The sequence below is a fragment of the Oncorhynchus gorbuscha genome, linkage group LG01, assembly GCF_021184085.1.
Source record: "Oncorhynchus gorbuscha isolate QuinsamMale2020 ecotype Even-year linkage group LG01, OgorEven_v1.0, whole genome shotgun sequence".
NCBI classification, from domain to species: domain Eukaryota; kingdom Metazoa; phylum Chordata; class Actinopteri; order Salmoniformes; family Salmonidae; genus Oncorhynchus; species Oncorhynchus gorbuscha.
The window spans coordinates 72,916,295-72,943,323 of record NC_060173.1 but is presented as its reverse complement, the minus strand read 5'-3'; the positions used below and the strand labels follow the sequence as shown (position 1 = coordinate 72,943,323).

The window sequence follows — 27,029 nt, the reverse complement described above, 5'->3', positions numbered from 1 at the left end:
CAATGGTCTTCAAGGACCCCACTAATACTGCTGATTTGGTACAGTCCAATCATTGCCCTTGTCAGAGAACTGCTAGTTGTCCCCCACGATGAAATCGGTTTTGACGAATGATGTGTCTTGTCATAGAGATCCGGCTTTTACAAAATGATTGGCACAAGGGGGGGCACAATATGAATCAACTGACCGCTGCATCATTTGTGCTGTTGCTTTGTTTGATATGACCACCCTAAGGGACCCTTGAAATACTGCTGAGTGAGCTCCCTATTACTCATCCTTCTTTTTCCTTATGTTAAAGTTGGAGAAATTAATTTTTACAATAGTGAGCCAAGATCCACAAATGTGTGTGTGTGTGTCTATGCCCCCTATTGTGTTTGTGTTCACCTCCGGTCCCTACCAGCCAAGTCATCTCTCCACCCCCCCCCCCTACCCCCAGAGACCCGCTGCCTCCAGACTGGCCTGGCACCGTAACCAGGGAGGGGGTCCCCACATGGGGCCAGGCTGGGGGGCTCGGGGGGGCTGTCTGTCTGTCAGCTTGACGGACAGCTGTAAACTTTAATGGCTCTTGTCAGCCCCGGGCCTATCTGGCAGGTATGACACACACGGCGCTCCCCGCGGCATCCACAGTGATGCAAGGCCTTTATTTGAGTTTCTACCCCCCCCCATCCTCCCTCTTCTCTATCTTCACAGCAAGAAAACCATCAACTTTTTCCAACAGAGAGCGAGGGAATAGCTTTTATTGGAAGACGGTGTCCGTTGCTGCCTGCATTGTGTAAATCCAAGCCTTCAAACGCACGAGGGGGAAGCCAACAAATTCGAGACACCACACGAACCAGAGGCTCTGAAGGAATGTGGCCCCGGAATGAAGAAAAACCATTCTGGGGAAGGCAGTGAAACCATAACACTGGTGGGAGGAATTCGACTTGTTCAGCAGACTCAAGACACAAGGCATCTATTGTTTGTTTTGCATGTACGTTGGATGGACCACTGACACCAGTTGATTACGTTATATGCTAATTGAACGAGCTAACTAATTATCGAGCAGAGCAGGTAACCTTTTTTGCTGCATTGTTACATTTCCGTTCGCTAAAGAGGGTGAAACGCCAAAGCCAGAGAAAGACAAAACGGACCATGCTTTAATGTAGCTAGAGGGTAAGCACAGAGGATAACCTCATCGGCGACTGGCAACAATTAGCGTATTAGCCTGTTGTTTATCAAATAATTGCTAACGACCACAATTTGGATGAGAGGGCGCAACATCTGTTTGCACACTACACTCAATTAGTCACGAGGTCAGAGTTGACTAGCATCGTCGCCAATGCATCATTCATGAGAAATTTAACTAGAGAGGCTTTGGCGATTACGCACTCAAACGGTGAAGTAAAAAAAGGCCTGTATAAGTCCATTCACCAATTTGTATCAGTTTTTCCCCCAACCTAATCTGAGCCACTTTCAAAGGGAACCCAATGCTCATTAAAGCAAAGCTTGTCTTAACCTGCCAATAAAACAGGGGAATATGTTTCTCACCGTGGAGTGGCCAGTAAAACGCTCGATGCACAGACTACGATCACACGCGGAGGCAGTGGGGCTGTAAACCCAATCCAGAGGTTTGGCCCTGATTGTGAACTTATTTAAAGTGCTAGTATGTCTACATTTGAGATCATATTCTTAGGCCAATGAGAGACCAATGAATGTTTTTGGTAATGCATTTTAGTCGCGTTGCTTGAATAACATAACTGAAAGACCTGCTTTTATGACGCGACAAACAAATAAAGCAGTAGACTAGCTGACTGGCTCATTACCCCTTCATCACTACCTAACACACGCATCCACAAATACACACAACCCCGTTCCTCTCTATCTGCCTCATCAAATCGCCGCTGGCGAGAGTCATTGCGCCGCATTCCATCTCCATTACACTGGACCTTATGAAAAGACTGATAAAACACTCGCTTCCTGCCATTTTGATTAGAGACATTTGAACTTTTATCTGTTATTGTCTCCCCTGCCTTGTGTTCTCCTTCTTGTGCCGTTAAGACTTGTTGAACCGGCCATCACACTAACGAGGGACTGATCTGCACTTGTTCAAAGACTGGCTGGGCTTCCCAATGAGAAGAGGCAATGAAAAACACAGCGGGTTTGGCCAATCACCAGTGTCTAAATACGGCGGCGGCTCATGGGCAGTCAAAGGCGACTAATGAGCCGTGTGTTCCAACTCCTTATCAATGGTAATGTGGCGTTTCACGTGTGTTCCTGGCTCTGCATTTTTCCACTTGCCCAACGTCCGGAGTGAAACTCAAACCCTGGAGCTTGCTGGTTTATGACAATAGCTTCCTCCCCCGACTTCGAATGATTCCCCAATTTCCTTTGATTCTCCGATCTCTCTGGGCCTGTCGGTGACCCTGTCGTGAGAGGTGTGAGGGTAAGAGCTTTCAGATGTGGGCTGGTGACGGGGTCCCGGAGAGAAGGGCGAGAAGGGAGCCCTATGGGGCCAGGGCTGGTGCCTCTTCTTCGACTTCCAGACTCCCCGCCTTGCTCACCCATCGACCCCCAAAACAGCCTTCTCTCCTGGCTACTGAAACCTGAAACCTTCTTAGCCCCAATCCTTTCAGGAGTAGCCTTCCCTTGTTCCTCTTCTTCCCCCCTTTCTCTACCCTCCTTCACGGCTCCATATATCAAACCAAGTCATAACCCTCACTGGTAAATTGAAGGAACTTTGGCGATCCAGCTCAGAGCTGTTAAGACTCTAGTTCTTCTGACATGTTGACGTTGGTCCACTGTGGAGCTTAAATTCCCCTTCAGGCATTGAGGATTCTTTGGTGGGTTCAGAACAGTTTGACCGCATTTGACCATGTTTCAGTCGGCCTCTCATACGCGCCCAGCTGTCATACGCGCCCAGCGGTCACTCTGAATCGAAGCTGCAACCCGTTTGGGGCGCGGTCGCCTGTTGGTCGCTGCTTTCTCTTTGTCTGGGGCGGCTGGTAGCAGTGACCACGGTTTATTAGCGTGATCCAGCGTTATTGTTCTGTTTGTTTTGCATCGGGCCCAAGATCCACATTGGAGCTGAGCCATCTGGTCTTTTATGGTTCCAAGAGCTTATTTACTGCCTTGTCTGGAGGGAGGACTGGAATAACACAGGCACCAAGGCCTCTTATCAGCCAGTCCAGTCTAACCTGACCTCGCTATCTCTTCCTAGCCGTATCCTCTATCTATACTCAACTTCACCAGCATCTAGGGCAATACTAACAGTGAGCATGACTATTCATCATACATGTGCATCCTTATTTTCACGGTTAGCCAGCTAGCTACTCTTCCAATGTCTCTCACTCGTTACTCCAGAAATGTGGACAATTAGCCGGTGGGCACATGAAAAGAAATCCCAGCGGTGCCTCCAAATTTGCTACCCATATTCTGTTGAGCTTATAAGGTAAACCGAAATGCCAAAAGGTACTGTTTACTTGACTTTTAATCATGTAAGCATGAGGTTTACAACAATAACAAAACATGTAGAGTACATACCACTCTTTGGTGCACTATTAGAGTGAGGTGTGGGTGAATGTATTGGTGTTTAATAAGAGGCAGTACATTATGAGATATAGCCTCACACACCTCGTTAATGGAGGTTTTAAAGTGGCACTGGGCTAACTGGCTAATGGCTTCAGCAGGTTATCTCCTTGTCTCTGTCCCAAAAGGCACCCTATTCCCTACACAGTGCACTATAGGGCCCATGTTAAAAGTAGTGCACTATATAGGGAACAGGGTGCTGTTTGGGACACCGACCTTGTCCCAACGACAGTAAACACGCAGAGGGTGTGTATTTGTGGCCTGGGTCTGGTCTGCAGCAACACATAGAGGTGGTCACTTGCTCAAAATAAATGAAGTTTATACAAACGCAGGACTCAGGGGCCTGGAAATTCACTTTTATCAGAGGCTCTATTTCAGCCTCTGACCACTGCTCCCCCTCAGTTTTAGACATTACATCAGCACTTCATCTGTGTGTACTAGCCAAGGGTCAGCACTAGCCAAGGGTCAGCTCTAGCCAAGGGTCAGCACTAGCCAAGGGTCAGCTCTAGCCAAGGGTCAGCACTAGCCAAGGGTCAGCACTAGCCAAGGGTCAACACTAGCCAAGGGTCAGCACTAGCCAAGGGTCAGCTCTAGCCAAGGGTCAGCTCTAGCCAAGGGTCAGCACTAGCCAAGGGTCAGCACTAGCCAAGGGTCATCTCTAGCCAAGGGTCAGCTCTAGCCAAGGGTCAGCACTAGCCAAGGGTCAGCTCTAGCCAAGGGTCAGCTCTAGCCAAGGGTCAGCACTAGCCAAGGGTCAGCACTAGCCAAGGGTCAGCTCTAGCCAAGGGTCAGCTCTAGCCAAGGGTCAGCACTAGCCAAGGGTCAGCACTAGCCAAGGGTCAGCACTAGCCAACCCATTTATTGTCTTTTAATATGTCAGTTTATTTCAAGTGCGATTATTCATTATTTATATAGGACGCCATGGTCCCTATCGTGCACTACATACGAAATAGGGTGCCATTTGGGATAGAGACAGAGAGTTTGTTCAGCTCCAGGCCCAACCTACACACTCCCACAAGTAACCTCTGATTGTACAACTTAAAGCTTGTTACTTCCTCCCTTCTCCCTGGCCACTGGCCATGGGATCCTCCCACATTGGGCGTTGGGGACAGAGAGAGAGAAACAATAGATTCAAAAGGGATGGAGAGAAAGAGAGAGGATGCAGAATAAAGAACAGGGTCCCTCCATCTGTCAACTCACTGTTCCAGACTCTCTCTTTCTCTCTACCTCTCTCTGTCAACTCACTGTTCCAGACTCTCTCTTTCTCTTCACCTCTCCATCTCTCTGTCAACTCACTGTTCCAGACTCTCTCTTTCTCTCCACCTCTCTCTGTCAACTGACTGTTCCAGACTCTCTCTTTCTCTCCACCTCTCCATCTCTCTGTCAACTCACTGTTCCAGACTCTCTCTTTCTCTCCACCTCTCCATCTCTCTGTCAACTCACTGTTCCAGACTCTCTCTTTCTCTCCACCTCTCCATCTCTCTGTCAACTGACTGTTCCAGACTCTCTCTTTCTCTCCACCTCTCCATCTCTCTGTCAACTCACTGTTCCAGACTCTCTCTTTCTCTCCACCTCTCCATCTCTCTGTCAACTCACTGTTCCAGACTCTCTCTTTCTCTCCACCTCTCCATCTCTCTGTCAACTCACTGTTCCAGACTCTCTCTTTCTCTCCACCTCTCCATCTCTCTGTCAACTCACTGTTCCAGACTCTCTCTTTCTCTCCACCTCTCCATCTCTCTGTCAACTGACTGTTCCAGACTCTCTCTTTCTCTCCACCTCTCCATCTCTCTGTCAACTCACTGTTCCAGACTCTCTCTTTCTCTCCACCTCTCCATCTCTCTGTCAACTCACTGTTCCAGACTCTCTCTTTCTCTCCACCTCTCCATCTCTCTGTCAACTCACTGTTCCAGACTCTCTCTTTCTCTCCACCTCTCCATCTCTCTGTCAACTCACTGTTCCAGACTCTCTCTTTCTCTCCACCTCTCCAACTCTCTGTCAACTCACTGTTCCAGACTCTCTCTTTCTCTCCACCTCTCCAACTCTCTGTCAACTCACTGTTCCAGACTCTCTCTTTCTCTCCACCTCTCCATCTCTCTGTTAACTCACTGTTCCAGACTCTCTCTTTCTCTCCACCTCTCTCTGTCAACTGACTGTTCCAGACTCTCTCTTTCTCTCCACCTGTCCATCTCTCTGTCAACTCACTGTTCCAGACTCTCTCTTTCTCTCCACCTCTCCATCTCTCTGTCAACTCACTGTTCCAGACTCTCTCTTTCTCTCCACCTCTCTCTGTCAACTGACTGTTCCAGACTCTCTCTTTCTCTCCACCTGTCCATCTCTCTGTCAACTCACTGTTCCAGACTCTCTCTTTCTCTCCACCTCTCCATCTCTCTGTCAACTCACTGTTCCAGACTCTCTCTTTCTCTCCACCTCTCCATCTCTCTGTCAACTGACTGTTCCAGACTCTCTCTTTCTCTCCACCTCTCCATCTCTCTGTCAACTCACTGTTCCAGACTCTCTCTTTCTCTTCACCTCTCCATCTCTCTGTCAACTCACTGTTCCAGACTCTCTCTTTCTCTTCCCCTCTCCATCTCTCTGTCAACTCACTGTTCCAGACTCTCTCTTTCTCTCCACCTCTCCAACTCTCTGTCAACTCACTGTTCCAGACTCTCTCTTTCTCTCCACCTCTCCATCTCTCTGTCAACTCACTGTTCCAGACTCTCTCTTTCTCTTCCCCTCTCCATCTCTCTGTCAACTCACTGTTCCAGACTCTCTCTTTCTCTTCACATCTCCATCTCTCTGTCAACTCACTGTTCCAGACTCTCTCTTTCTCTTCCCCTCTCCATCTCTCTGTCAACTCACTGTTCCAGACTCTTTCTTTCTCTCCACATCTCCATCTCTCTGTCAACTCACTGTTCCAGACTCTCTCTTTCTCTCCACCTCTCATTCTCTCTGTCAACTCAATGTTCCAGACTCTCTCTTTCTCTCCACCTCTCTCTGTCAACTCACTGTTCCAGACTCTCTCTTTCTCTCCACCTCTCCATCTCTCTGTCAACTCACTGTTCCAGACTCTCTCTTTCTCTCCACCTCTCCTTCTCTCTGTCAACTCACTGTTCCAGACTCTCTCTTTCTCTCCACCTCTCCATCTCTCTGTCAACTCACTGTTCCAGACTCTCTCTTTCTCTCCACCTCTCTCTGTCAACTCACTGTTCCAGACTCTCTCTTTCTCTTCCCCTCTCCATCTCTCTGTCAACTCACTGTTCCTGACTCTCTCTTTCTCTTCCCCTCTCCATCTCTCTGTCAACTCACTGTTCCAGACTCTCTCTTTCTCTCCACCTCTCCACCTCTCTGTCAACTCACTGTTCCAGACTCTCTCTTTCTCTTCCCCTCTCCATCTCTCTGTCAACTCACTGTTCCAGACTCTCTCTTTCTCTCCACCTCTCCATCTCTCTGTCAACTCACTGTTCCAGACTCTCTCTATCTCTCCACCTCTCTGTCAACTCACTGTTCCAGACTCTCTCTTTCTCTCCACATCTCCATCTCTCTGTCAACTCACTGTTCCAGACTCTCTCTTTCTCTCCACCTCTCTGTCAACTCACTGTTCCAGACTCTCTCTTTCTCTCCACCTCTCTGTCAACTCACTGTTCCAGACTCTCTCTTTCTCTCCACCTCTCTGTCAACTCACTGTTCCAGACTCTCTCTTTCTCTCCATCTCCCTGTCAACTCACTGTTCCAGACTCTCTCTTTCTCTTCCCCTCTCCATCTCTCTGTCAACTCACTGTTCCAGACTCTTTCTTTCTCTTCTCCTCTCCATCTCTCTGTCAACTCACTGTTCCAGACTCTCTCTTTCTCTCCACCTCTCTGTCAACTCACTGTTCCAGACTCTCTCTTTCTCTCCACATCTCCATCTCTCTGTCAACTCACTGTTCCAGACTCTCTCTTTCTCTTCCCCTCTCCATCTCGCTGTCAACTCACTGTTCCAGACTCTCTCTTTCTCTTCCCCTCTCCATCTCTCTGTCAACTCACTGTTCCAGACTCTCTCTTTCTCTTCACCTCTCCATCTCTCTGTCAACTCACTGTTCCAGACTCTATCTTTCTCTTCCCCTCTCCATCTCTCTCTGTCAAGTCACTGTTCCAGACTCTCTCTTTCTCTTCCCCTCTCCATCTCTCTCTGTCAACTCACTGTTCCAGACTCTATCTTTCTCTTCCCCTCTCCATCTCTCTCTGTCAACTCTCTGTCCCAGACTCTCTCTTTCTCTCCACCTCTCCACCACTCTCTGTCAACTCACTGTTCCAGACTCTCTCTTTCTCTCCACCTCTCCACCACTCTCTGTCAACTCACTGTTCCAGACTCTATCTTTCTCTTCCCCTCTCCATCTCTCTCTGTCAACTCTCTGTCCCAGACTCTCTCTTTCTCTCCACCTCTCCACCACTCTCTGTCAACTCACTGTTCCAGACTCTCTCTTTCTCTCTACCTCTCCATCAACTCACTGTCCCAGACTCTCTCTTTCTCTCCACCTCTCTCTGTCAACTCACTGTTCCAGACTCTCTCTACCTCTCCATCTCTCTGTCAACTCACTGTTCCAGACTCTCTCTTTCTCTCTACCTCTCCATCTCTCTCTGTCAACTCACTGTTCCAGACTCTCTTTCTCTTCCCCTCTCCATCTCCATCTGTCAACTCACTGTTCCAGACTCTCTTTCTCTCCACCTCTCTCTGTCAACTCACTGTTCCAGACTCTCTCTTTCTCTCTACCTCTCCAGCTCTCTCTGTCAACTCACTGTTCCAGACTCTCTCTTTCTCTCTACCTCTCCATCTCTCTGTCAACTCACTGTTCCAGACTCTCTCTTTCTCTCTACCTCTCCATCTCTCTCTGTCAACTCACTGTTCCAGACTCTCTCTTTCTCTCTACCTCTCCATCTCTCTCTGTCAAGTCACTGTTCCAGACTCTCTCTTTCTCTCTACCTCTCCATCTCTCTCTGTCAACTCACTGTTCCAGACTCTCTCTTTCTCTCCACCAATCCATCTCTCTCTGTCAACTCACTGTTCCAGACTCTCTCTTTCTCTCCACCTCTCCATCTCTGTCAACTCACTGTTCCAGACTCTCTCTTTCTCTCCACCTCTCCATCTCTCCGTCAACTCACTGTTCCAGGGTCTCTCTTTCTCTCCACCTCTCCAACTCTCTGTCAACTCACTGTTCCAGACTCTCTCTTTCTCTCTACCTCTCCATCTCTCTCTGTCAACTCACTGTTCCAGACTCTCTCTTTCTCTCCACCAATCCATCTCTCTCTGTCAACTCACTGTTCCAGACTCTCTCTTTCTCTCCACCTCTCCATCTCTGTCAACTCACTGTTCCAGACTCTCTCTTTCTCTCCACCTCTCCATCTCTCCGTCAACTCACTGTTCCAGGGTCTCTCTTTCTCTCCACCTCTCCAACTCTCTGTCAACTCACTGTTCCAGACTCTCTCTTTCTCTCCACCTCTCCATCTCTGTCAACTCACTGTTCCAGACTCTCTCTTTCTCTTCCCCTCTCCATCTCTCTGTCAACTCACTGTTCCAGACTCTCTCTTTCTCTCCACCTCTCCATCTCTCTGTCAATTCACTGTTCCAGACTCTCTCTATCTCTCCACCTCTCTGTCAACTCACTGTTCCAGACTCTCTCTTTCTCTCCACATCTCCATCTCTCTGTCAACTCACTGTTCCAGACTCTCTCTTTCTCTCCACCTCTCTGTCAACTCACTGTTCCAGACTCTCTCTTTCTCTCCACCTCTCTGTCAACTCACTGTTCCAGACTCTCTCTTTCTCTCCACCTCTCTGTCAACTCACTGTTCCAGACTCTCTCTTTCTCTCCACCTCTCTGTCAACTCACTGTTCCAGACTCTCTCTTTCTCTTCCCCTCTCCATCTCTCTGTCAACTCACTGTTCCAGACTCTCTCTTTCTCTTCCCCTCTCCATCTCTCTGTCAACTCACTGTTCCAGACTCTTTCTTTCTCTTCTCCTCTCCATCTCTCTGTCAACTCACTGTTCCAGACTCTCTCTTTCTCTCCACCTCTCTGTCAACTCACTGTTCCAGACTCTCTCTTTCTCTCCACCTCTCTGTCAACTCACTGTTCCAGACTCTCTCTTTCTCTCCACCTCTCTGTCAACTCACTGTTCCAGACTCTCTCTTTCTCTCCACCTCTCTGTCAACTCACTGTTCCAGACTCTCTCTTTCTCTCCATCTCTCTGTCAACTCACTGTTCCAGACTCTCTCTTTCTCTCCACCTCTCTGTCAACTCACTGTTCCAGACTCTCTCTTTCTCTTCCCCTCTCCATCTCTCTGTCAACTCACTGTTCCAGACTCTCTCTTTCTCTTCCCCTCTCCATCTCTCTGTCAACTCACTGTTCCAGACTCTCTCTTTCTCTCCACATCTCCATCTCTCTGTCAACTCACTGTTCCAGACTCTCTCTTTCTCTTCCCCTCTCCATCTCTCTGTCAACTCACTGTTCCAGACTCTATCTTTCTCTCCACCTCTCTCTATCAACTCACTGTTCCAGACTCTCTCTTTCTCTTCCCCTCTCCATCTCTCTGTCAACGCACTGTTCCAGACTCTATCTTTCTCTTCACCTCTCCATCTCTCTGTCAACTCACTGTTCCAGACTCTCTCTTTCTCTCCACCTCTCTGTCAACTCACTGTTCCAGACTCTCTCTTTCTCTTCACCTCTCCATCTCTCTGTCAACTCACTGTTCCAGACTCTATCTTTCTCTTCCCCTCTCCATCTCTCTCTGTCAACTCACTGTTCCAGACTCTCTCTTTCTCTCCACCTCTCCACCACTCTCTGTCAACTCACTGTTCCAGACTCTCTCTTTCTCTTCCCCTCTCCATCTCTCTCTGTCAACTCTCTGTCCCAGACTCTCTCTTTCTCTCCACCTCTCCACCACTCTCTGTCAACTCACTGTTCCAGACTCTCTCTTTCTCTTCACCTCTCCATCTCTCTGTCAACTCACTGTTCCAGACTCTATCTTTCTCTTCCCCTCTCCATCTCTCTCTGTCAACTCTCTGTCCCAGACTCTATCTTTCTCTTCCCCTCTCCATCTCTCTCTGTCAACTCACTGTTCCAGACTCTCTCTTTCTCTTCCCCTCTCCATCTCTCTCTGTCAACTCTCTGTCCCAGACTCTCTCTTTCTCTTCCCCTCTCCATCTCTCTCTGTCAACTCACTGTTCCAGACTCTCTCTTTCTCTCCACCTCTCCACCACTCTCTGTCAACTCACTGTTCCAGACTCTCTCTTTCTCTCCACCTCTCCACCACTCTCTGTCAACTCACTGTTCCAGACTCTCTCTTTCTCTTCCCCTCTCCATCTCTCTCTGTCAACTCACTGTTCCAGACTCTATCTTTCTCTTCCCCTCTCCATCTCTCTCTGTCAACTCTCTGTCAAAGACTCTCTCTTTCTCTCCACCTCTCCACCACTCTCTGTCAACTCACTGTTCCAGACTCTTTCTTTCTCTCTACCTCTCCATCAACTCACTGTCCCAGACTCTCTCTTTCTCTCCACCTCTCTCTGTCAACTCACTGTTCCAGACTCTCTCTACCTCTCCATCTCTCTGTCAACTCACTGTTCCAGACTCTCTCTTTCTCTCTACCTCTCCATCTCTCTCTGTCAACTCACTGTTCCAGACTCTCTTTCTCTTCCCCTCTCCATCTCCATCTGTCAACTCACTGTTCCAGACTCTCTTTCTCTCCACCTCTCCACCTCTCTCTGTCAACTCACTGTTCCAGACTCTCTCTTTCTCTCTACCTCTCCATCTCTCTCTGTCAACTCACTGTTCCAGACTCTCTCTTTCTCTCTACCTCTCCATCTCTCTCTGTCAACTCACTGTTCCAGACTCTCTCTTTCTCTCTACCTCTCCATCTCTCTCTGTCAACTCACTGTTCCAGACTCTCTCTTTCTCTTCACCTCTCCATCTCTCTCTGTCAACTCACTGTTCCAGACTCTCTCTTTCTCTCTACCTCTCCATCTCTCTCTGTCAACTCACTGTTCCAGACTCTCTCTTTCTCTCTACCTCTCCATCTCTCTCTGTCAACTCACTGTTCCAGACTCTCTCTTTCTCTTCCCCTCTCCATCTCTCTCTGTCAACTCTCTGTCCCAGACTCTCTCTTTCTCTCCACCTCTCCACCACTCTCTGTCAACTCACTGTTCCAGACTCTCTCTTTCTCTCCACCTCTCCACCACTCTCTGTCAACTCACTGTTCCAGACTCTATCTTTCTCTTCCCCTCTCCATCTCTCTCTGTCAACTCTCTGTCCCAGACTCTCTCTTTCTCTCCACCTCTCCACCACTCTCTGTCAACTCACTGTTCCAGACTCTCTCTTTCTCTCTACCTCTCCATCAACTCACTGTCCCAGACTCTCTCTTTCTCTCCACCTCTCTCTGTCAACTCACTGTTCCAGACTCTCTCTACCTCTCCATCTCTCTGTCAACTCACTGTTCCAGACTCTCTCTTTCTCTCTACCTCTCCATCTCTCTCTGTCAACTCACTGTTCCAGACTCTCTTTCTCTTCCCCTCTCCATCTCCATCTGTCAACTCACTGTTCCAGACTCTCTTTCTCTCCACCTCTCTCTGTCAACTCACTGTTCCAGACTCTCTCTTTCTCTCTACCTCTCCAGCTCTCTCTGTCAACTCACTGTTCCAGACTCTCTCTTTCTCTCTACCTCTCCATCTCTCTGTCAACTCACTGTTCCAGACTCTCTCTTTCTCTCTACCTCTCCATCTCTCTCTGTCAACTCACTGTTCCAGACTCTCTCTTTCTCTCTACCTCTCCATCTCTCTCTGTCAAGTCACTGTTCCAGACTCTCTCTTTCTCTCTACCTCTCCATCTCTCTCTGTCAACTCACTGTTCCAGACTCTCTCTTTCTCTCCACCAATCCATCTCTCTCTGTCAACTCACTGTTCCAGACTCTCTCTTTCTCTCCACCTCTCCATCTCTGTCAACTCACTGTTCCAGACTCTCTCTTTCTCTCCACCTCTCCATCTCTCCGTCAACTCACTGTTCCAGGGTCTCTCTTTCTCTCCACCTCTCCAACTCTCTGTCAACTCACTGTTCCAGACTCTCTCTTTCTCTCTACCTCTCCATCTCTCTCTGTCAACTCACTGTTCCAGACTCTCTCTTTCTCTCCACCAATCCATCTCTCTCTGTCAACTCACTGTTCCAGACTCTCTCTTTCTCTCCACCTCTCCATCTCTGTCAACTCACTGTTCCAGACTCTCTCTTTCTCTCCACCTCTCCATCTCTCCGTCAACTCACTGTTCCAGGGTCTCTCTTTCTCTCCACCTCTCCAACTCTCTGTCAACTCACTGTTCCAGACTCTCTCTTTCTCTCCACCTCTCCATCTCTGTCAACTCACTGTTCCAGACTCTCTCTTTCTCTTCCCCTCTCCATCTCTCTGTCAACTCACTGTTCCAGACTCTCTCTTTCTCTCCACCTCTCCATCTCTCTGTCAATTCACTGTTCCAGACTCTCTCTATCTCTCCACCTCTCTGTCAACTCACTGTTCCAGACTCTCTCTTTCTCTCCACATCTCCATCTCTCTGTCAACTCACTGTTCCAGACTCTCTCTTTCTCTCCACCTCTCTGTCAACTCACTGTTCCAGACTCTCTCTTTCTCTCCACCTCTCTGTCAACTCACTGTTCCAGACTCTCTCTTTCTCTCCACCTCTCTGTCAACTCACTGTTCCAGACTCTCTCTTTCTCTCCACCTCTCTGTCAACTCACTGTTCCAGACTCTCTCTTTCTCTTCCCCTCTCCATCTCTCTGTCAACTCACTGTTCCAGACTCTCTCTTTCTCTTCCCCTCTCCATCTCTCTGTCAACTCACTGTTCCAGACTCTTTCTTTCTCTTCTCCTCTCCATCTCTCTGTCAACTCACTGTTCCAGACTCTCTCTTTCTCTCCACCTCTCTGTCAACTCACTGTTCCAGACTCTCTCTTTCTCTCCACCTCTCTGTCAACTCACTGTTCCAGACTCTCTCTTTCTCTCCACCTCTCTGTCAACTCACTGTTCCAGACTCTCTCTTTCTCTCCACCTCTCTGTCAACTCACTGTTCCAGACTCTCTCTTTCTCTCCATCTCTCTGTCAACTCACTGTTCCAGACTCTCTCTTTCTCTCCACCTCTCTGTCAACTCACTGTTCCAGACTCTCTCTTTCTCTTCCCCTCTCCATCTCTCTGTCAACTCACTGTTCCAGACTCTCTCTTTCTCTTCCCCTCTCCATCTCTCTGTCAACTCACTGTTCCAGACTCTCTCTTTCTCTCCACATCTCCATCTCTCTGTCAACTCACTGTTCCAGACTCTCTCTTTCTCTTCCCCTCTCCATCTCTCTGTCAACTCACTGTTCCAGACTCTATCTTTCTCTCCACCTCTCTCTATCAACTCACTGTTCCAGACTCTCTCTTTCTCTTCCCTCTCCATCTCTCTGTCAACGCACTGTTCCAGACTCTATCTTTCTCTTCACCTCTCCATCTCTCTGTCAACTCACTGTTCCAGACTCTCTCTTTCTCTCCACCTCTCTGTCAACTCACTGTTCCAGACTCTCTCTTTCTCTTCACCTCTCCATCTCTCTGTCAACTCACTGTTCCAGACTCTATCTTTCTCTTCCCCTCTCCACCTCTCTCTGTCAACTCACTGTTCCAGACTCTCTCTTTCTCTCTGTCAACTCACTGTTCCAGACTCTCTCTTTCTCTTCCCCTCTCCATCTCTCTCTGTCAACTCTCTGTCCCAGACTCTCTCTTTCTCTCCACCTCTCCACCACTCTCTGTCAACTCACTGTTCCAGACTCTCTCTTTCTCTTCACCTCTCCATCTCTCTGTCAACTCACTGTTCCAGACTCTATCTTTCTCTTCCCCTCTCCATCTCTCTCTGTCAACTCTCTGTCCCAGACTCTATCTTTCTCTTCCCCTCTCCATCTCTCTCTGTCAACTCACTGTTCCAGACTCTCTCTTTCTCTTCCCCTCTCCATCTCTCTCTGTCAACTCTCTGTCCCAGACTCTCTCTTTCTCTTCCCCTCTCCATCTCTCTCTGTCAACTCACTGTTCCAGACTCTCTCTTTCTCTCCACCTCTCCACCACTCTCTGTCAACTCACTGTTCCAGACTCTCTCTTTCTCTCCACCTCTCCACCACTCTCTGTCAACTCACTGTTCCAGACTCTCTCTTTCTCTTCCCCTCTCCATCTCTCTCTGTCAACTCACTGTTCCAGACTCTATCTTTCTCTTCCCCTCTCCATCTCTCTCTGTCAACTCTCTGTCCCAGACTCTCTCTTTCTCTCCACCTCTCCACCACTCTCTGTCAACTCACTGTTCCAGACTCTTTCTTTCTCTCTACCTCTCCATCAACTCACTGTCCCAGACTCTCTCTTTCTCTCCACCTCTCTCTGTCAACTCACTGTTCCAGACTCTCTCTACCTCTCCATCTCTCTGTCAACTCACTGTTCCAGACTCTCTCTTTCTCTCTACCTCTCCATCTCTCTCTGTCAACTCACTGTTCCAGACTCTCTTTCTCTTCCCTCTCCATCTCCATCTGTCAACTCACTGTTCCAGACTCTCTTTCTCTCCACCTCTCCACCTCTCTCTGTCAACTCACTGTTCCAGACTCTCTCTTTCTCTCTACCTCTCCATCTCTCTCTGTCAACTCACTGTTCCAGACTCTCTCTTTCTCTCTACCTCTCCATCTCTCTCTGTCAACTCACTGTTCCAGACTCTCTCTTTCTCTCTACCTCTCCATCTCTCTCTGTCAACTCACTGTTCCAGACTCTCTCTTTCTCTTCACCTCTCCATCTCTCTCTGTCAACTCACTGTTCCAGACTCTCTCTTTCTCTCTACCTCTCCATCTCTCTCTGTCAACTCACTGTTCCAGACTCTCTCTTTCTCTCTACCTCTCCATCTCTCTCTGTCAACTCACTGTTCCAGACTCTCTCTTTCTCTTCACCTCTCCATCTCTCTCTGTCAACTCACTGTTCCAGACTCTCTCTTTCTCTCTATCTCTCCATCTCTCTCTGTCAACTCACTGTTCCAGACTCTCTCTTTCTCTCTACCTCTCCATCTCTCTCTGTCAACTCACTGTTCCAGACTCTCTCTTTCTCTCTACCTCTCCATCTCTCTCTGTCAACTCACTGTTCCAGACTCTCTCTTTCTCTCCACTCAATCCATCTCCATCTCTCTCTGTCAACTCACTGTTCCAGACTCTCTCTTTCTCTCCACCTCTCCATCTCTCTCTGTCAACTCACTGTTCCAGACTCTCTCTTTCTCTCCACCTCTCCATCTCTCTCTGTCAACTCACTGTTCCAGACTCTCTCTTTCTCTCCACCTCTCCAACTCTCTGTCAACTCACTGTTCCAGACTCTCTCTTTCTCTCCACCTCTCCATCTCTGTCAACTCACTGTTCCAGACTCTCTTTCTTTCTCTTCCCCAACTCTCCATCTCTCTGTCAACTCACTGTTCCAGACTCTCTCTTTCTCTCCACCTCTCCATCTCTCTGTCAATTCACTGTTCCAGACTCTCTCTATCTCTCCACCTCTCTGTCAACTCACTGTTCCAGACTCTCTCTTTCTCTCCACATCTCCATCTCTCTGTCAACTCACTGTTCCAGACTCTCTCTTTCTCTCCACCTCTCTGTCAACTCACTGTTCCAGACTCTCTCTTTCTCTCCACCTCTCTGTCAACTCACTGTTCCAGACTCTCTCTTTCTCTTCCCCTCTCCATCTCTCTCTGTCAACTCTCTGTCCCAGACTCTATCTTTCTCTTCCCCTCTCCATCTCTCTCTGTCAACTCACTGTTCCAGACTCTCTCTTTCTCTTCCCCTCTCCATCTCTCTCTGTCAACTCTCTGTCCCAGACTCTCTCTTTCTCTTCCCCTCTCCATCTCTCTCTGTCAACTCACTGTTCCAGACTCTCTCTTTCTCTCCACCTCTCCACCACTCTCTGTCAACTCACTGTTCCAGACTCTCTCTTTCTCTCCACCTCTCCACCACTCTCTGTCAACTCACTGTTCCAGACTCTCTCTTTCTCTTCCCCTCTCCATCTCTCTCTGTCAACTCACTGTTCCAGACTCTATCTTTCTCTTCCCCTCTCCATCTCTCTCTGTCAACTCTCTGTCCCAGACTCTCTCTTTCTCTCCACCTCTCCACCACTCTCTGTCAACTCACTGTTCCAGACTCTTTCTTTCTCTCTACCTCTCCATCAACTCACTGTCCCAGACTCTCTCTTTCTCTCCACCTCTCTCTGTCAACTCACTGTTCCAGACTCTCTCTACCTCTCCATCTCTCTGTCAACTCACTGTTCCAGACTCTCTCTTTCTCTCTACCTCTCCATCTCTCTCTGTCAACTCACTGTTCCAGACTCTCTTTCTCTTCCCCTCTCCATCTCCATCTGTCAACTCACTGTTCCAGACTCTCTTTCTCTCCACCTCTCCACCTCTCTCTGTCAACTCACTGTTCCAGACTCTCTCTTTCTCTCTACCTCTCCATCTCTCTCTGTCAACTCACTGTTCCAGACTCTCTCTTTCTCTCTACCTCTCCATCTCTCTCTGTCAACTCACTGTTCCAGACTCTCTCTTTCTCTCTACCTCTCCATCTCTCTCTGTCAACTCACTGTTCCAGACTCTCTCTTTCTCTTCACCTCTCCATCTCTCTCTGTCAACTCACTGTTCCAGACTCTCTCTTTCTCTCTACCTCTCCATCTCTCTCTGTCAACTCACTGTTCCAGACTCTCTCTTTCTCTCTACCTCTCCATCTCTCTCTGTCAACTCACTGTTCCAGACTCTCTCTTTCTCTTCACCTCTCCATCTCTCTCTGTCAACTCACTGTTCCAGACTCTCTCTTTCTCTCTATCTCTCCATCTCTCTCTGTCAACTCACTGTTCCAGACTCTCTCTTTCTCTCTACCTCTCCATCTCTCTCTGTCAACTCACTGTTCCAGACTCTCTCTTTCTCTCTACCTCTCCATCTCTCTCTGTCAACTCACTGTTCCAGACTCTCTCTTTCTCTCCACCAATCCATCTCTCTCTGTCAACTCACTGTTCCAGACTCTCTCTTTCTCTCCACCTCTCCATCTCTCTCTGTCAACTCACTGTTCCAGACTCTCTCTTTCTCTCCACCTCTCCATCTCTCTCTGTCAACTCACTGTTCCAGACTCTCTCTTTCTCTCCACCTCTCCATCTCTCTCTGTCAACTCACTGTTCCAGACTCTCTCTTTCTCTCCACCTCTCCAACTCTCTGTCAACTCACTGTTCCAGACTCTCTCTTTCTCTCCACCTCTCCATCTCTGTCAACTCACTGTTCCAGACTCTCTCTTTCTCTTCCCCTCTCCATCTCTCTGTCAACTCACTGTTCCAGACTCTCTCTTTCTCTCCACCTCTCCATCTCTCTGTCAATTCACTGTTCCAGACTCTCTCTATCTCTCCACCTCTCTGTCAACTCACTGTTCCAGACTCTCTCTTTCTCTCCACATCTCCATCTCTCTGTCAACTCACTGTTCCAGACTCTCTCTTTCTCTCCACCTCTCTGTCAACTCACTGTTCCAGACTCTCTCTTTCTCTCCACCTCTCTGTCAACTCACTGTTCCAGACTCTCTCTTTCTCTCCACCTCTCTGTCAACTCACTGTTCCAGACTCTCTCTTTCTCTCCACCTCTCTGTCAACTCACTGTTCCAGACTCTCTCTTTCTCTTCCCCTCTCCATCTCTCTGTCAACTCACTGTTCCAGACTCTCTCTTTCTCTTCCCCTCTCCATCTCTCTGTCAACTCACTGTTCCAGACTCTTTCTTTCTCTTCTCCTCTCCATCTCTCTGTCAACTCACTGTTCCAGACTCTCTCTTTCTCTCCACCTCTCTGTCAACTCACTGTTCCAGACTCTCTCTTTCTCTCCACCTCTCTGTCAACTCACTGTTCCAGACTCTCTCTTTCTCTCCATCTCTCTGTCAACTCACTGTTCCAGACTCTCTCTTTCTCTCCACCTCTCTGTCAACTCACTGTTCCAGACTCTCTCTTTCTCTTCCCCTCTCCATCTCTCTGTCAACTCACTGTTCCAGACTCTCTCTTTCTCTTCCCCTCTCCATCTCTCTCTGTCAACTCTCTGTCCCAGACTCTCTCTTTCTCTTCCCCTCTCCATCTCTCTCTGTCAACTCACTGTTCCAGACTCTCTCTTTCTCTCCACCTCTCCACCACTCTCTGTCAACTCACTGTTCCAGACTCTCTCTTTCTCTTCCCCTCTCCATCTCTCTCTGTCAACTCACTGTCCCAGACTCTCTCTTTCTCTCCACCTCTCCACCACTCTCTGTCAACTCACTGTTCCAGACTCTCTCTTTCTCTTCCCCTCTCCATCTCTCTCTGTCAACTCACTGTTCCAGACTCTATCTTTCTCTTCCCCTCTCCATCTCTCTCTGTCAACTCTCTGTCCCAGACTCTCTCTTTCTCTCCACCTCTCCACCACTCTCTGTCAACTCACTGTTCCAGACTCTCTCTTTCTCTTCCCCTCTCCATCTCTCTCTGTCAACTCTCTGTCCCAGACTCTCTCTTTCTCTCCACCTCTCCACCACTCTCTGTCAACTCACTGTTCCAGACTCTTTCTTTCTCTCTACCTCTCCATCAACTCACTGTCCCAGACTCTCTCTTTCTCTCCACCTCTCTCTGTCAACTCACTGTTCCAGACTCTCTCTACCTCTCCATCTCTCTGTCAACTCACTGTTCCAGACTCTCTCTTTCTCTCTACCTCTCCATCTCTCTCTGTCAACTCACTGTTCCAGACTCTCTTTCTCTTCCCCTCTCCATCTCCATCTGTCAACTCACTGTTCCAGACTCTCTTTCTCTCCACCTCTCTCTGTCAACTCACTGTTCCAGACTCTCTCTTTCTCTCTACCTCTCCATCTCTCTCTGTCAACTCACTGTTCCAGACTCTCTCTTTCTCTCTACCTCTCCATCTCTCTCTGTCAACTCACTGTTCCAGACTCTCTCTTTCTCTCTACCTCTCCATCTCTCTCTGTCAACTCACTGTTCCAGACTCTCTCTTTCTCTTCACCTCTCCATCTCTCTCTGTCAACTCACTGTTCCAGACTCTCTCTTTCTCTCTACCTCTCCATCTCTCTCTGTCAACTCACTGTTCCAGACTCTCTCTTTCTCTCTACCTCTCCATCTCTCTCTGTCAACTCACTGTTCCAGACTCTCTCTTTCTCTTCACCTCTCCATCTCTCTCTGTCAACTCACTGTTCCAGACTCTCTCTTTCTCTCTATCTCTCCATCTCTCTCTGTCAACTCACTGTTCCAGACTCTCTCTTTCTCTCTACCTCTCCATCTCTCTCTGTCAACTCACTGTTCCAGACTCTCTCTTTCTCTCTACCTCTCCATCTCTCTCTGTCAACTCACTGTTCCAGACTCTCTCTTTCTCTTCACCTCTCCATCTCTCTCTGTCAACTCACTGTTCCAGACTCTCTCTTTCTCTCTACCTCTCCATCTCTCTCTGTCAACTCACTGTTCCAGACTCTCTCTTTCTCTCTACCTCTCCATCTCTCTCTGTCAACTCACTGTTCCAGACTCTCTCTTTCTCTCTACCTCTCCATCTCTCAACTCACTGTTCCAGACTCTCTCTTTCTCTCTACCTCTCCATCTCTCTCTGTCAACTCACTGTTCCAGACTCTCTTTCTCTTCCCCTCTCCATCTCCATCTGTCAACTCACTGTTCCAGACTCTCTTTCTCTCCACCTCTCTCTGTCAACTCACTGTTCCAGACTCTCTCTTTCTCTCTACCTCTCCATCTCTCTCTGTCAACTCACTGTTCCAGACTCTCTCTTTCTCTCTACCTCTCCATCTCTCTCTGTCAACTCACTGTTCCAGACTCTCTCTTTCTCTTCACCTCTCCATCTCTCTCTGTCAACTCACTGTTCCAGACTCTCTCTTTCTCTCTACCTCTCCATCTCTCTCTGTCAACTCACTGTTCCAGACTCTCTCTTTCTCTCTACCTCTCCATCTCTCTCTGTCAACTCACTGTTCCAGACTCTTTCTTTCTCTCTACCTCTCCATCAACTCACTGTCCCAGACTCTCTCTTTCTCTCCACCTCTCTCTGTCAACTCACTGTTCCAGACTCTCTCTACCTCTCCATCTCTCTGTCAACTCACTGTTCCAGACTCTCTCTTTCTCTCTACCTCTCCATCTCTCTCTGTCAACTCACTGTTCCAGACTCTCTTTCTCTTCCCCTCTCCATCTCCATCTGTCAACTCACTGTTCCAGACTCTCTTTCTCTCCACCTCTCCATCTCTCTCTGTCAACTCACTGTTCCAGACTCTCTCTTTCTCTCCACCTCTCCATCTCTCCGTCAACTCACTGTTCCAGGGTCTCTCTTTCTCTCCACCTCTCCAACTCTCTGTCAACTCACTGTTCCAGACTCTCTCTTTCTCTCCACCTCTCCATCTCTGTCAACTCACTGTTCCAGACTCTCTCTTTCTCTTCCCCTCTCCATCTCTCTGTCAACTCACTGTTCCAGACTCTCTCTTTCTCTCTCCCTCTCCATCTCTCTGTCAACTCACTGTTCCAGACTCTCTCTTTCTCTCTACCTCTCCATCTCTCTGTCAACTCACTGTTCCAGACTCTCTCTTTCTCTCTCCCTCTCCATCTCTCTGTCAACTCACTGTTCCAGACTCTCTCTTTCTCTCTACCTCTCCATCTCTCTGTCAACTCACTGTTCCAGACTCTCTCTTTCTCTCTACCTCTCCATCTCTCTGTCAACTCACTGTTCCAGACTCTCTCTTTCTCTCTCCCTCTCCATCTCTCTGTCAACTCACTGTTCCAGACTCTCTCTTTCTCTCCACCTCTCCATCTCTCTGTCAACTCACTGTTCCAGACTCTCTCTTTCTCTCTACCTCTCCATCTCTCTGTCAACTCACTGTTCCAGACTCTCTCTTTCTTTTCCCCTCTCCATCTCTCTGTCAACTCACTTTTCCAGACTCTCTCTTTCTATCTACCTCTCCATCTCTCTGTCAACTCACTGTTCCAGACTCTCTCTTTCTCTCCACCTCTCCATCTCTCTGTCAACTCACTGTTCCAGACTCTCTCTTTCTCTCCACCTCTCCATCTCTGTCAACTCACTGTTCCAGACTCTCTCTTTCTCTCCACCTCTCCATCTCTCTGTCAACTCACTGTTCCAGACTCTCTCTTTCTCTCCACCTCTCCATCTCTCTGTCAACTCACTGTTCCAGACTCTATCTTTCTCTCTACCTCTCCATCTCTCTGTCAAGAGACAGTCTCCCCAAACAGGTGCAGTGGCAAACTATTGACAACAATTATAGAAACCCCTCCCTCATTCTTAGTCTTACCTCGATTCCTAGCAAAGCAGAGACACAGGCTTCAGAGGCATCGCAGATGGCAGTGAGGTCATGGCCCCCCTCCAGGGCCAGTACCAGGCGTCCCCCAGCCAGCCCCATCAGCTGCCTGGTCAGGTATCCGAAACCTGGGGACAGGAAATTCCAGTGTTGGGGGTTAGAGTTTGTCTATGGCAACTCTGGCGCTTGGACGCCGATCAAAAAAATGCAGACAGAGAGTAAGGGGAGGAGGGAGAAAAGGGTATTGCATCATATTTTCTCTTTTAGGTTTTAGAAAGAGAAGGTACCAGAGATTTACTGGGGGATAAATGCATAACACGAGACAGATTTAATCTTAATAAATGTGGCTTAGTGTTTTGGCTCGGGCCACCAATGTTTGATCTTCTGGGGGTGCATTCCGCCATAGCACCCTCAACCCACCCTACCCCTCCTCAGACCCCCCCTCTCTGTAAGCCCCAGCTCTAGACTGAGATCTCAGAAATGGTTTTTAGGGAAAGCGCTTTGCTGGCACGCTCACGGTGCTGCTCTACATGGGCCAAAGACAGACGCTTTCAAACAAACTTGATCCTGTAGCTTTGTGAACATGAGGGTAGGGTAAGAGGTTTCCTGCTCTGTGGTATGAGGGTAGGGTAAGAGGTTTCCTGCTCTGTGGTATGAGGGGAGGGTAAGAGGTTTCCTGCTCTGTGGTGAACAGGGCATCACAGTTGGATCTGATCGTATGTGGGTGTGTGTGTGTCACCAAAGAGTGCCATGGTTATTAATGCTAGGAGATGTGAGGTAAAGTAGGACTGGTTGTGGTGTTACTGGCGGATTACCATCACAACAGTGTTGACAGGCAATGCTGATGTGTCCATCATGGCAAGGATATAACTAGGTGTAACCAAAGTACATATTCAATAGATTCTGGGAGTGGCTCAGGTAAATGTTAATTTGGGATGAACAAACCTGAACAAAGTGCGAGAATGAGGTCTTAAAATGAGGCAGGAAGTGCTTGTCATGTAATGGAATATAGATTTCCCATACGATCTGTAGGCCTGATGTGTCTGATGTTGTTTCTCTCAACAATGATATACTTTACCACTCAAAAGTTTGGACACATCTACTCATTCAAGGGTTTTACTTTATTTAAAAAAACTATTTTATACATTGTAGAATAATAGGGAAGAAATCAGAACTATGAAATGACACATATGGAATCATGTAGTAACCAAAAAAGTGTTAAACAAATCAAAATAATTTTTCAATTTGAGATTCTTCAAAGTAGCCACCCTTTGCCTTGATGACAGCTTCGCACACTTTTGGCATTCTCTCAACCAGCTTCATGAGGTAGTCACCTGGAATGCATTTCAATTAACATGTGTGCCTTTTTAAAAGTACATTTGTGGAAATTCTTTCATTCTTAATGCATTTGAAACAATCAGTTGTGTTATGACAAGGTAGGGTTATACAGAAGATGGCCCTATTTGGTAAAAGACCAAGTCCATATTATGGCAAGAACAGCTCAAATAAGCAAAGAGAAACAACAGTCCATCATTACTTTAAGTCAATCTGGAAAACTTTAAGAACTTTGAAAGTTTCTTCAAGTGCAGTCGCAAAAACCATCAAGCGCTATGATGAAACTGGCTCTCATGAGCACCGAAGACTCAGAGTTGCCTCTGCTGCAGAGGATAAGGTCATTAGAGTTATCAGCCTCAGATATTACAGCCCAAATAAATGCTTTACAGAGTTCGAGTAACAGACACATCTCAACATAAACTGTTCAGAGGAGACTGTGAATCAGGCCTACATGGTCGAATAGCTGCAAAGAAACCACAACTAAAGGACACCAATAAGAAGAAGAGACTTACTTGGGCCACTAAACATGAGCAATGGACATTAGACTGGAGGAAAGTACAAATTTTAGATTTTTGGTTCCAAAGTGTCTTTGTGAGACACAGAGTAGGTGAACGGATGATCTCTGCATGTGTGGTTCACACCGTGAATCATGGAGGAGCAGGTGTGATGGTGCTTTGCTGGTGACACTGTCAGTGATTTATTTAGAATTCAAGGGGCACACTTAAGCAGCATGGTTACCAGAGCATTCTGCAGCGATACCCCATCCCAACTGGATTGCGCTTAGTGGGGAACTATCATTTTGTTTTTCAAAACTAGCCAAGGTTCTGTTTTTTTCCCCCAAAAACCTCCAGGCTGTGTAAGGGCCATTTGACCAAGAAGGAGAGCGATGGAGTGCTGCATCAGATGACCTTGCCTCAAACCAATTGACATGGTTTGGGATGAGTTGGACCGCAGAGTGAAGGAAAAGCATCCAACAAGTCCTCAGCATATGAGGGAACTCCTTCAAGACCATTGCGAAAGCATTCCAGGTGAAGCTGGTTGAGAGAATGCAAAAGTGTGTGCAAAGCTGTCATCAAGGCAAAGGGTGGCTACTTTGAAGAATCTAAAATATAACATTTTTTTATTTGTTTAACACTTTTTTGGTTACTACCCCATTCAATATGTGTTATTTCATAGTTTTGTTGTCTTCACTATTATTCTACAATGTAGAAAACAGTAAAAATAAAGAAAAACCCTTGAATGTATAGGTGTGTCTAAACTTTTGACTGGTATTATACACCGGAATAGTTAGGCCTATATTGTGAAAAATATGGTTGGTCATAGTACCATAGAAATGAATGAGATTGCACTAAAGTTTCTCAGAGAGCGACAAAGCCAGAATTCACAGTGAGATGTGTTGTTTAATGGGGTGATATTCTAGAAGGTGGTATTCTAACGTAGGAGGCTGAAGTGGGCTAGGTAAAGAGGTTTAGCAGTTAGAGGTTAGGTGAATGATATCTTAGTTTTTTTTCCATGCATACATCTAGCTTGAAAACTATGTCAGTTTCCCTGTTCCTCTGTGCTCATTGCATGGGTCAGGATCAAATGTAAGTACTAGAATTTGGTGATTGGTCCGTTGTCTAATGTTGAGGCTTATGCTGTAGGCTACCGTATGATTTTTAAAAATATTATTTTACCATGGTTATAGAATCCAATTTTCCATCCCTTTGGTAGTAACTAGCAACACACATCACACACACATCACACACAAATCACACACACATCACAAACACATCACACACACATCACACACAAATCACACACACATCACAAACACATCACACACACAACCTCTCCCACATTTTTAGAGCATTTTTATTTGAAGCCAGTTTAGAAGAGATCTTTCGCCCAAACCACTTGTTTCGTCTAAAGAAACAAACCTGACTTCCAAATCGGATCCAGTGAACAGTCAGTAGAGAACATAAAGAAATAACATTCACTATGGACGAGTGGAGTAGCATCAGTCAGGACGACTGTTGTTTCAGTGAAAAGGTGGTCCTCCTAGAGCAGCGGGAGAGAAGGTTCCAGAGAGTATGCAAGCTACTGGTGAGAGACAACCCACTCAAACTCCAACTCTTGGTGAAAAGCAGGAGGACAGATGGAGAGCGAGGAGAGACAAGCCGGAGAGGAGGAGGAAGACAGGAGAGGATGGAGGTGGCAAGACTAAGAAAGAATCAGCAAAGGACGGAGGAGAGAAATCAAGAGTTATACCTTCAGTAGAATGAAAGAGCGAGTGTGAAACAAGGGAACGGTAAAAGAGAAAGCTGCAGAACAAAGACCGAGTGTGAAACAAGGGAACGGTAAAAGAGAAAGCTGCAGAACAAAGAGCGAGTGTGAAACAAGGGAACGGTAAAATAGAAAGCTGCAGAACAAAGAGCGAGTGTGAAACAAGGGAACGGTAAAAGAGAAAGCTGCAGAACAAAGACCGAGTGTGAAACAAGGGAACGGTAAAATAGAAAGCTGCAGAACAAAGACCGAGTGTGAAACAAGGGAACGGTAAAAGAGAAAGCTGCAGAACAAAGACCGAGTGTGAAACAAGGGAACGGTAAAAGAGAAAGCTGCAGAACAAAGACCGAGTGTGAAACAAGGGAACGCTAAAATAGAAAGCTGCAGAACAAAGACCGAGTGTGAAACAAGGGAACGCTAAAATAGAAAGCTGCAGAACAAAGACCGAGTGTGAAACAAGGGAACTGTAAAATAGAAAGCTGCAGAACAAAGAGCGAGTGTGAAACAAGGGAACGGTAAAAGAGAAAGCTGCAGAACAAAGACCGAGTGTGAAACAAGGGAACGGTAAAAGAGAAAGCTGCAGAACAAAGAGCGAGTGTGAAACAAGGGAACGGTAAAATAGAAAGCTGCAGAACAAAGAGCGAGTGTGAAACAAGGGAACGGTAAAAGAGAAAGCTGCAGAACAAAGACCGAGTGTGAAACAAGGGAACGGTAAAATAGAAAGCTGCAGAACAAAGACCGAGTGTGAAACAAGGGAACGGTAAAAGAGAAAGCTGCAGAACAAAGACCGAGTGTGAAACAAGGGAACGGTAAAAGAGAAAGCTGCAGAACAAAGACCGAGTGTGAAACAAGGGAACGCTAAAATAGAAAGCTGCAGAACAAAGACCGAGTGTGAAACAAGGGAACGCTAAAATAGAAAGCTGCAGAACAAAGACCGAGTGTGAAACAAGGGAACTGTAAAATAGAAAGCTGCAGAACAAAGAGCGAGTGTGAAACAAGGGAACGGTAAAAGAGAAAGCTGCAGAACAAAGACCGAGTGTGAAACAAGGGAACAGTAAAAGAGAAAGCTGCAGAACAAAGACCGAGTGTGAAACAAGGGAACGGTAAAAGAGAAAGCTGCAGAACAAAGACCGAGTGTGAAACAAGGGAACGGTAAAAGGGAAAGCTGCAGAACAAAGACCGAGTGTGAAACAAGGGAACGGTAAAAGAGAAAGCTGCAGAACAAAGAGCGAGTGTGAAACAAGGGAACGGTAAAAGAGAAAGCTGCAGAACAAAAAGAGCGAGAACAGACACAGAAAATGGTGAGAAAGGTTGATGAAGAAGAGCAAGTGGATGGGTTGAGGAGAACGAGGAGAACGGAGATGAAGAGGAGGGGGAGGAGGAGGAGGAAATACAAAGAGGAAGAGGTAATGAAGGACATTGTGACAAAGGAGATAAAGGGTTAAATTGAACTAACAGAAAACCCGGAGAGGATCGGGAGACCAACGAGGGTGTTGAAGAATGGACAGATATTGATGGCAGTGAGTGTTGAAACAAATG

General features: G+C 47.4%; 1 protein-coding gene across 4 annotated transcripts in view; it reads right to left on the bottom strand.

Moving 5' to 3' along the window:
* Window positions 1–27,029, bottom strand: part of hdac4 (histone deacetylase 4) — a 261,320-nt gene that overhangs the window by 10,521 nt on the left and 223,770 nt on the right. For all 4 annotated transcript variants that reach the window (XM_046359569.1, XM_046359551.1, XM_046359560.1 and 1 more), the window contains one exon: window positions 21,885–22,018. In XM_046359569.1, the coding sequence (XP_046215525.1) occupies window positions 21,885–22,018 (134 nt within the window). The remainder of the gene's footprint in view (window positions 1–21,884; window positions 22,019–27,029) is intronic.